Here is an 11,663-nt window from a genome sequence, read left to right as displayed (position 1 = left end):
GTCGACGAATGATGAAAAAAGTAGGTATTTAACATTTAAGAAACTACACAAACATAATAAATATACCAACATTATCATGTTCCTTATCAAAATTGTCAAGCAGTAGAAATTAAAATTCGCCGAATATGAACTAAATACGTTTTATATACTGGTTATTAGTTACCTATAGACAGAATTAGGAGAATTCTTAAGGGGAGGTAGCAATTTTTATATTTTTGTTATTTTTGTGTTTGTGTATAGCATAACTAGTCGAAATAATACTTCAATTTCAAACTTAAGAGGGGGAGGGAATGGTATCCTATGGCATAGTGAATATACTTGGTGTATTATAGAGGACAAAAGTAAACATTTTCCAACAGTTTAAAAAAAAATCCAGAAAAACAAAAAAAAAAAGTGACGGAAAAACGGGAATTTTTACGCAAAACCAGTTTTCGACCAAATTGATTTTTTTATATGGTTAATAACCATAGGTTACCTAACCTAACCTAACCATTGGTTATAACTCAAAAATTAATCACTGTAACTAGGTACTTGAAATTTTCACCAAATTTTTGTATTATTGTTATCTATATACAGTTAAATTTTCAAAATATTTTGATTTTTCTGAGAATTTTTTTTTGAAGTGTTGTTAAAAAAAATTTGGATGGCCAAAAAACTTGAATATTTAATACATAGTTACTCATAAGTCATAAGTTATTTTTATAGTGATTCAAAAATTATAAAAATACATTGGAACAATTTTTTTCAATTAGCATTTGAAGTTCAAGTATTGACAAAAATTTGTCAAAATCATGAATATTTGCAAATTATTTTGTAGGTATAATTCATAAATTGTTTTAATTTGAGTTGAAAATTTAATACAAGATTTTCCATAAGTTTGGCTTACAATAATTATAAAGAACTTAAATTTTAGTGTATTCAGGCCATTAAAACATAAACCACCTTTTTCACTTAACACTGGAAATTATATATTAGGCTGACAAATCATCTTAGTTCAGAATCGTTTTTCGTATACAATGATACTTATCATTGGATTCAAATTTAACACCTATAATATATAATAGTGATCCACATAGCACCTAATGTACAACAGAGCGGTACCCATACTTACCTGCTTTTTTATTACTACACTGTAAGTTATTCCTTATTTTTATTTTTATTGCACATTTTGTATTATTTTGTTGTGGTATATACATTTTTTTCACAAGAGCAATGGTTTTAAACAGAAACAATTAAAACATTTTTTCTTATGTATATTTTTAATTTATCCAAGAATTCAAAAATAATTTAACTTTGTTTAAAAAGCTATCCTAATTTTAAATAGGTACCTATGCGGGTAATTGAGTATGAATTTCATAAATTTTACCCCGCCGTGAACAATAAAAGGTGTATTAAAAAATAAATAGGTAACTAAAGAAATAATTTTAAAATTTCATTTATAAAGTTGTTAATTTACACGCTGGTTTTCGAGTTGTGTTTTAAATTAGAAATAGTTGATGTGCATTTATTTTAATCTTGAGCGAATATTCATCGAATATAGGCTAAAGCACTATACGATACGTCGATACATCTCGCATTGTCTATATCATAAGTTACATTCGCAATATTCGCATAACAATATAGGGTTAAAAGTTATGGGTATCTACTTATTTCTTATAACAATAAAATCATCATTACCTAACTACATACACAATTTTATATAATATATTATTTTGTTTTAAATAGGTTTCAAAGTGATTATGAATTATTATTTGAACTTCAAATTATATTGTCTGTAAATTTATCGATAAATTGTATGTTGCATACATTGCTGCCTTTGTAATTCTGATTCATGTATGTTGTAGATATGTATAAATCTTAAACACCAAATTTCAGTGCTAACTTATATGGCATTGATGTGGAAATTCTATCCTCATTAATACATATGTTATCGAAATATTGTACTGAATTAAAGTAGTTATACCTGCATATTATTAATTTCTGTTTAGATAATTTGTAGATTCATTATTTCAGTATTCATCGATAGTGATTACGGAGTGCACGCGATATGCATATAGGAACAAGACCAAACTAAATTCTAAGTAGGTTCTTACATTATAATATGTATTATAAGAATTGTACCTATATGTGATCGAATTCTGGAATTTTTAATTTTACAATAATCGGTATCAATTACCAAAACCTCATCAAAACTTGTTTCCGGGTGTAAGGATATCTGGAAAGATTAGCATGTATAGATCAATGAAAGACAACAATTGTTATAAATTAAAAATCCCTATTGTTTATTGTAATAAATATGAATAACTAATTTATTTGACAGTACACACAACTATATTAATATAACATATAATTATTATATTATTATCTATACAATAGCTAAAATAAACTAATTACACGATAATTATATGTAAAATACAGCTGATTTGTTGCTAAAATCTAGTGAAAACGAATTCCATTTACAGATTAGGGCTCATTTAATCCGTGAACCGGATTCGTTTTTGATAAGCTTTACAATAATAATCAAACGAAATATTAATCTACATTGGTAAATATTGTCGCAATGATTCTAATAATTATAAATATCACATTGTTTTATTATACCTTATGTCTTATGTATATGTTATTACTTATATTATACACGAAACAATAGATTTAAGAATAATAATTAAACATTTTAAAGTACAGTTTTGATGTTACCCTGTTCAAAAACACATAATATTATTTATTTACACGAATAAATCTTTAAGTCATTATAATAAAAAGATCTATAAAAATCTAAGCTAAACCGAACGTGTAGGTACTACACATATTTTTAGTTATTTATATCGATTAACGTATAAGCCAATAAATTATGGTGGTTTTTTTTCTTTTCTTTTCCTTTTTTTTTTTTTTTTTTTATCAAGACACTATTTAAAAGTATATTTACAACATTTCTATCACGTATATAATAATATTTATATGTATATATTACAGTATTATTATAATAAATAAAGTTATGATTATTGTAAGAATATGTTATAATATTGTGCCGTAAATGCTCCCACGAGGTTTATTGGGTTCCCGAAGTTTATGAGGAGACGATGTCCATCGAAAGTAGGTACCCGGGGTGATAAAATTATGACTACTAAAACCGTTCGGATTCTAAAATGCGGTCAGGGTTTATTTCCGATGGGCCGCTGTGCAACTTCCGGCGATCGGGCGTCGATCCGGAAACCAATACGTAGGTATATAATCGCGTTTTCAGGAACAGAAACGTCGCAGGAATACGCGACGCGCTCGCGTATTGGCGGCGGCGGACGTGGGCGGGGCCTATGATATATGGAAGTCGCCCTTCATCAGCCTGGTCAGCGTCTTCTTGAACTGGTGGTTGGCCAGCGCGTAGCAGAACGGGTTGATGGGGCTGTTGGCGTAGCACAGGAAGTACGAGAACAGGAACAGCCGCTCGTTGGTGCACGGCGGGTTGGAGCAGAAGCCCTCGATGAGCGCCAGGACGTGGTACGGCGTCCAGCAGGCCACGAACGCGCCCAGTATGAACGATATGGTCCGGAACGCTTTCCGCGCCCTGTTCTCGGACTTGGACTTTTGCCGGCCCGACACTTTGGGCCGTTTCACTTTCAGCCGCTTGCCGATGGTCCGGACAAAGTCGCCTCGAGAACTGCCCTCTCGCTTGTCGCCGCCGCCTCCGCCGCCGCCACCTCCACCGCCGCCGCCTCCACTCTTGGTCGTCTCGGACGAAGATTTCTCGCCGGTACCGGTGGCCGGCGCGTCGCCGTCGTCGCCGTAGTCGTCGCCGTACCCGTCGTCGTCGTTGTCGTTACCACCTCGGTCGCCGCGCCTCGCCACGACCACGGTCGTGGTACCGGTGCCGGCGGCCGCCGAAGCGGAACCGCGATGGCGGACGCCGTCCATGACGACGGCCGTGTTGACCTTGGCGACGACGGGGCCGCTGGCGGACGAGTGGCTCATCTGCTGGGCCGCGGCCGCCCGGATGAGCGCGGCCTGCAGCAGCGACGACGAGGCCGCGGAACCGTGGGCCGGAGAACACTGGGCCGAAGACATGGTCTCGTTCATCGAGCTGGTGCTGTTGGTCGGACTCTCGAACGTCGGCGACCCGATGACGATCGAACTGTCGTCCATGAAGTGCAGCTCGCTGGTGTCCATGCCGACGAGCGCGTCCACCCGACTGTCGGGCGGCGGCGAAGGCGTGTCGGGCGGCGTCTGGGGTCGCGGTTGACTGCAGTTGACGACGGCGGCGTTTGAATACGACCGGACGATCGGACTACCGTGGTTGCAGTTGTTGTTACCGGACGAGTACGGTATGAGATTGTCGGACGGCGATAGGTGTATGCCGCTGTTGGACCGCTGCACGAGCGCCGACTGGACGATCAGTTCGGCTACGGACTTTTTGCGCGGCCAGTTGATCTGCTGCTGCTGTTTCTCGCCCGTCGTGCTCTCCTCGTCCGACTCGAAAGCCGGACTGCTCGACCGCTCCTTGTCCACCACCACCACGGCCGTCGAGTTCCGGTCGTCCGGTCCCGCGTTCCTGCAACCCGCCGCCGCCGCCGAGTTCTCGTCGAAACCGGATTTGCCGCCCTCGGCCTGCTGTCGTTGCTGCTGTTGTTGGTTCTGATAGTGTTGCTGCTGCTGCTGCTGCTGCTGCTGTTGCTGGTGTTGCTGCTGTTGGTTTTGATGGTGTAGCTGTTGCTGTTGCTGCTGTTGCTGCTGCTGCTGAGGTTTGTCCTGCACTAGCAGAGTGCTCTGAGTTTTGGACATGCCGATGCCGGCCGCGTGACCGGCCATACCGGAAACGGTGCCCGCGCTCAGCGCCACCATCGACTGCATCTTGCGCTGTTTCGCCTCGCTCTTCTTTTGCATCTCGTACGCCACCTTGTAGATGCCGCCGTACAGCACGAACAGCACGATGAGCGTGGTCCAGAAGTAGCCGATGATCAGCGCCGTGTTGAACACGGGATCCTTGAGGAACTGTACGGCGCACTGGCCCGGCAACAGGTCCCGGTAGCCGACGAAGTGTTCCCAGCCGAATATGCTGGTGAAGAACAACAGCGCCGGGATGATCCACGTGAGCACCACCATCCACATGACCTTGTCCTTGGTCCGCCAGCCCCGGTACCGGGCGGCGATCTTCACGGAACAGAACCGGTCGACCGTGATCAGCAGCACCGTGTACTGCGACACCAGGCACACGGTGTAGTCGACCGACAGCCACAGGTCGCACAGCAACGGTCCCAGGTCCCAGTACCCTTGCAGTATGTACACGCAGTAAAACGGCATCGACACCGTACCTGTTTGTGGTAAACACAGACAAAAAAAAATCGATTTAGTCAATGTCCGATTATATGGTTCAAATACTATTCAGATCGTATTCAGGCCGATTCGCTCGATGCACATAATTTAAGGTACTTGTTCAATATTATATTTCTTTATTTGTCATCTGCAGACTTTAATTAGATGGTTTTTTTTTTTACCGAAAACGTCGCGTTTTGAAAATACCTGTTTAGACGATGTTTTGATTTTCGTGGTAAGTATCTATACTATTATGCAATATTTTATTTTGGTTACTGTTTTATGTAATATTAAGAAAATAACGATTCTAAACAAAACCCTACCGATTATTTGATTAGTTATCCCCATTAACAGAGCCCATACGAAGAAGGACGTAACTCAATTTTTTTTTCATTTTTCGGTTTATTTGGATATCTGTTAGCGTTTTTTCTCTTTATTTCCGACAAGCACTGAATTAACTCTACTCTGCCAAACTGGCGGTAAATAAAATCAATTATAAAGTCCTTGTATTGTGTTTACCAGTGAACCAGGGCGCGTATCTAGAGTTACGTCCGTTTTTAATTGGAAATTACCAATAACATTATTTTTCAGTAAAGTTTGTTACATTTTTCCGAAGAAAAAAGACGTAACTCGAGTTACGTTAAAACTTTAAACTGCTCTTCTGATAATGATAAAAATCGAGTTACGTTATTCTTTGTATAGGAGGTGTTGAGTTGTAGACTTCTTTTTAGTCAATAAATATTATCGCGATGGCTTATTAATAATAGAGTATTATAATAGCTAATGTTAATCGTTTTTCAAAGCAAGTGTAGTACGGTGTATTGTTTGAGATAAAAATAATATAGTTACATTAGCATGTCGGATAAAGAGTATTTTGAAATCGGGGCTGCAGTCGTATCGTTTTCTTTCTTTTGTTTATCTTTTTAATGAGTTTAATTTCGATGTCTTTGTTTGGAATTTTATAAACGATCGCGCTTAAAAATATTTTAATGTTGAACAATAGTTCAAGTGGTTTCGAATTTGTCAGGACATTCGATAGACTTACGGAAATGCACTATCTTGGTAATCCTTTGTAGGCTAAACTGGAATATGTATTACTTTTTCTGTTTTATTTTTTTATAAAAATAATATAATTTTAACACAGTATACCAAACGTTTACATTATATTTTGTATTTTTGTATATAATTATGGTACGGGTACATTTAATAATAATAAGTGTTATTCATGGTTCATATTAATTTGTAAAGAGTAGACGCCAGAGCATCAAAGTATAAATAAATTATATAATATACTTTAATAATTTCATGGGTAATAAAACACGAAATTTTAGGTACTTAATCACTGTGTATAGTCGTCACTCATAAAACACATTTCCGAAGCGTGTATAATCCATTTAAATATTAACTTAAATAATATTGATGTTGAAAATAATAATTACATACTCTGGAGTCTGCATGGGATTTAAATATTTGTCACTTCGATATGTGGTTCAGTTTTTAAATTGATCAAAATTAAGTAAATAAAATATCGATGGGATGGGTGTCAAATGAAATAAGAAAGCGATGTTGACGTTTTGTTTAGTAAAATAAAAGTTAAAAGATCAATGAAATCATTGTGGTGGTGTGATTATAGAAAGTTCGTGAGAAAGTTTTCGTTAGGCTGTTCTCGGCATTCTTTACTATTCAATTCTATACCTAATTTAACTCCACTCACTGTTTTAAGAATACGATCTTTCCCTATGTATAACTTGCATGATCGCAAAAAATTAGTTGCTAGATTTTTTGATAATGTATTGACATTTATATTTTTGGATTTCCATCGTTATTAATTATTTTATATTTGTTAGAAAAAAATTATTTTTTCAACCTTGAGTTTCATAAAAAAAATATTATGTAATATTTTTAAACATTTTGATACAATTACTTGCAAGGATAAATTTTTATATTCCGTGTAAGGTATGTCAATTTATTGTCATTATAGTATAGTTATTTTTACGTTAGCACGTGAAAAAGGTAAATTATTGCGTTGATAACGGGTTTTATGGAGTTAGGTGTATATTGTTGAAAATTATTTCGTGTTTTTGCATGTGGTTTTTTCAACTCGTATCAATATTTTCTGATCTGAATTTCTTAAATTATAAAAGGAACTATAATTATTATACATGTGCCGAACGGAGTACTTAATAATTATAGTACCTGTTAACGAAAAAGTGAATTTAAATTATTATGGCGAAAGAGTAGTTTACTGTAAGTCTGTCAAAAATAGTACGAAGCTTATTTATAAAAAATAGTCGACTTATTTATTTTGCTAAAATATTGAATACGCATTTCTTTGATAAGAAATTTATATTTAATTGACGATAATAATTTATGTAGGTAGTTGCACATATGTATGCTAGAATAATTATAATTTTAGGAATAAACAAAGTTAATAATTATGGTTGACTAGTAGGTATAAAAAAAATTAATTATATAATATTTTAACTATTTCTCTGCACCAAATTTATTTTTCGACCACAACGAATAAAATAGAACTTATATAGTAGGGTTTTTTTGTTATTATAATTTCAATTAGATCCTTATAATTTTTTATACTTCCTTTTATTTACCAACAATAGTAAAATATACCAAGGTCGTATAAAATTGATCACATTTACATTTTAGTGCATGGATAACACTGATAATAATCATATATTATGCAAGTGATAAAATGTCATAGTGTATACTACTAGTTTTGACGTAGGTCAAGGTGAATAAAAGTCAAAATAGAAAGAAAAGTTTATAGTGTTTATTTCAATGGTTCCAAAAGAAAACGAGACTATTGGGGCTACGAATGATAAACATTTTATGTTATCTCGTGTTCCGATTCCATAATGCTTTGACACGCGTCACTCGTAATTGTATCCGAGTTTTCGATGAGTATAAATGATTTTGATGTAAGTATAGCGATATGTGTGTCAATTTATAGATTTTGAACAATATTTTGACACGCGATCAATAGTAATGAAAGTAATTTCACGGAACGATCGATCGATAGGTACTGAAAACGTGAAGTCGGAAGTAATCAGTGATTCGTCGTTGTAGGACTTGGGTGGTTGTCATTTATTTTTTTTTTCCAAACAAACCAGCTCTTACAGTTTTCCATTAAGTATAGTTATAATTAACACGTACCTATATGTATATAGCACCTATGTGTCAGATGTCGTTTTACGCTTTGTTCTTTAATGGTTGCTGAACAAAATAATGTGAGATTAGATTAAATAAAAATAAGCGTTTTACTTTTTCTTGAATAACATTTTTTATTTTGTGGAAATTAATTTACTCCAGTTAAAATATGTCATCCAATTATTTTTTTTTCAAACCTAATCTAATAAAAATGAATTGTTTGAATGTTTATTAGTCTCTTTAAATGCCAATAATGGTCACGAATCATAAATTTTGGTTTTTAATATAAATTATTCACTTATCACAACAGTTAAGGTAAATTAATTAATGATTTCAACTTAATAACCGGAATAATTAATATATTTTATAATGGTTTAATACTTAAATTTTTTTCTGCAGTTTTTTTTGATTTTCAACATCAGTTTTAAAACTACATTGTGAAAATGTATTATAAAAATCAAAATCTTATACTATTCGACTTATAGTCGAGAAAATAACACGGACAATAAAGATGTGTGTGTTTTATTTGATTTTATATCGTTATCACGCTGAACCGTAGTTTTCATTAATTGCAAATAGAACAAACAAATATTAGTGACAAGAGATAAGTCCTATTTCAAATAAAATCTAAAAACAGAAAACAGTATAATATACTATCGTACTATACGTATTATGTATGTCTACATCGAGACACATCTTATTCAATAAAGCCTAGCGATTTGTTCATTGAAACGTGTTTAAGAGGAAGGGAAAAAATCGTCGCACGTATTCATCACTGCAGCTGTATACGAGTACACACGCCTTTGCGACGCGATAATACATAAGTTTCTTCTCTCCAAATGTAATTTAAACCGCTAGATGAAATCACCGTGTCTCGATTGACACTGCGTAATAACAGACATATCACAATCGTACTTTCGAAAATATGCGCTCTTTATACCGTGAAGTATAACATTTTCATAGTCCGCACTATATAAAATTATCGGTATGAAATGTCGCGGCTAATTGTTGTATGCGATGGGGTTTAGATTGGGTAAATTGTAGGTTTTTGGCGACTGTATCCGTAACCGAGTTGGGGTGGGGGGAGGTGCTCGCGTCGACGCGTTTTTGGATTTTTCAGATCTCACATCGTCACTATTGCCTTACCGATCAACATGTCCGTGGCGGCCAACGATGCGATGAAGTAGTTGCTCGGCTGACGGATGGTCCGGTCCACGATGAACGACACCAGCACCAGTATGTTGCCGGTGATGGTGAGGACCATGCATATGCCGATGACCAGGACGATGAGGACCTTCTGCCAGGACTCGAACGGCGACAGCACCGGAGTTAGGTCCACATGCGCCACCACCGCTGTGGTCCAGTTGGTGTCGGACTCCAATCCCGGAACGCCGCCGGCAGTGCCGTTGCCGACGGCCGCCGCGATCGAGCCGTTGACAACAGTTTGATCCATCTGCGAACTATGACGTATCGCATAAATATCATATAATATAGTTATCATAATCGTAAGTCTAAGTACTGTATGTAACTCATTTATGTATAGGTTTATATTATATGCATTTCAGATTTAAAAATTGTGCTATCCAATCATGACATTCACAGCTTATATTATGCATATTTTGAGGGTGAAGACGATTAATGAAAAATGTTAAAAATAAATCAAATAAAAATTGAAAATAAGAACTGATTTAATTTATTTATATTTAGTTTTGTTGTAAAAGTAAAATACGACAAGAGAAAAAATGCGCTGAATCCGTGAATCGACCAATCATATGAAATTATGAAGATATGGATCTCGAGTCAAAAGACAGCTCAGTTCTACATAGCATTTTGAATATAAGATAGAATTGTAATATTTCTTAAATTTCCAGTCATTAAATCAACACGGACATTTTTGAAAACGTCGACAACGTTATTGAAGTATTTTGTTTTAGGTTTATTTAAATTAAAAATAATAAAATATTATTTTTCTTTTACTTTTCCTGTTACCTAAAAATTCAGACTAATTTATGTAAATATTTTAAGGATTGAATTATTAATTTTATATTAGGTATTCAAATGGTTATGAAGTTTTACCGTATAGGTAGTATTTATACAAAGTAGGCGGGATGACAAACATGGTGAGACAGACACACTGTATAATTATTATTTGTATAATATATTAGTTTATATATATGTATATATAAGTTGGGCACTGGTTGGCGAGTTTAAGAAAGAGTTTTCTAAATTAAACTAAAATGCGTATTTTATTATTATTAGATGATATTGTTCCGAGCGTCCATGACGAAAAACTTTTCGGCAATACTGCCGCGCGAATAGTCGTGTTTCGTTTACCACGACCACCCCTCAAAGTTTTCTGTCGTTTTCATTATATTTTATGAATAATAATAATTACTATAAATATATACGTTAAAGGAATAATTAATTATTATTATATTCATCTGAATTTACAATTTATATAGAAAAGTGGTCTACAGTATTGCGCATTTATATAGAAACCGAAGTAACGACAATAGCGAGTACGGCAGATTTCTTGTTTCAAGCCCAACAGTCGTCGTCTCATGTATTATTTTGATAATTATTTTTTTTCGGTGACGCAAATAATATAATCGTGATTATATTAATATTATAAACACCTATTTCAAATCTTATATACACGTGTGTATTAATAGATATATATCGTCAAATAACGAGCGACTATTTGAGTATCCTCCTTTTATCTTAAGTAAAATAATATCGAATGAATAATACTAATAAACATATTATTATTATTTTATATAACTATATAAGTATAAAATATTTAAAATATTACCTTACCTAAAATCGTATTCAATCGCATTCAGCTTTAGTAGTACATTAAAATGATAGGCTTTACATAATTTCACTGTTCCTTGTATGTTCTTATTTAATTCTCGTACTGCACTCAATCATATCACAACTCACACTTAAAAGAGTGAAAATCGTTGGCGTTTGAATTGTACATCCTTAACGGCTACGTGTGAGTTATCCTGTAAGCCGTAATAAACGTTTATGTAATATTATATGCGTTAAAATATGAAGGGATATGAAGGTACGTTTATTGAATAATTTTGAACAACAGCCCCAACAATTAAAATTATGGACAGACTATGATGATATCATAACGATCACGATGAAATACGCAAAACACGGATATTGTAAATTGGCCAATTATT

General features: G+C 35.0%; 1 protein-coding gene across 5 annotated transcripts in view; it reads right to left on the bottom strand.

The window, feature by feature from the left end:
* Nucleotides 1-2,255: 2,255 nt before the first annotated feature.
* The window catches only part of LOC114125632 (muscarinic acetylcholine receptor M3), an 83,675-nt gene continuing 74,267 nt past the window's right edge, over nucleotides 2,256-11,663 (bottom strand). For all 5 annotated transcript variants that reach the window (XM_050204558.1, XM_050204556.1, XM_050204555.1 and 2 more), the window contains 3 exons: nucleotides 11,287-11,477; nucleotides 9,616-9,929; nucleotides 2,256-5,303 (listed from right to left, as the gene is read on the bottom strand). In XM_050204558.1, the coding sequence (XP_050060515.1) occupies nucleotides 3,310-5,303; nucleotides 9,616-9,922 (2,301 nt within the window). In that variant the 5' untranslated portion in view covers nucleotides 9,923-9,929; nucleotides 11,287-11,477 and the 3' untranslated portion in view covers nucleotides 2,256-3,309. The remainder of the gene's footprint in view (nucleotides 5,304-9,615; nucleotides 9,930-11,286; nucleotides 11,478-11,663) is intronic.

This window comes from Aphis gossypii, chromosome 3 (genome assembly GCF_020184175.1).
Source record: "Aphis gossypii isolate Hap1 chromosome 3, ASM2018417v2, whole genome shotgun sequence".
NCBI classification, from domain to species: domain Eukaryota; kingdom Metazoa; phylum Arthropoda; class Insecta; order Hemiptera; family Aphididae; genus Aphis; species Aphis gossypii.
This window is presented reverse-complemented; position numbering and strand designations above follow the sequence as displayed.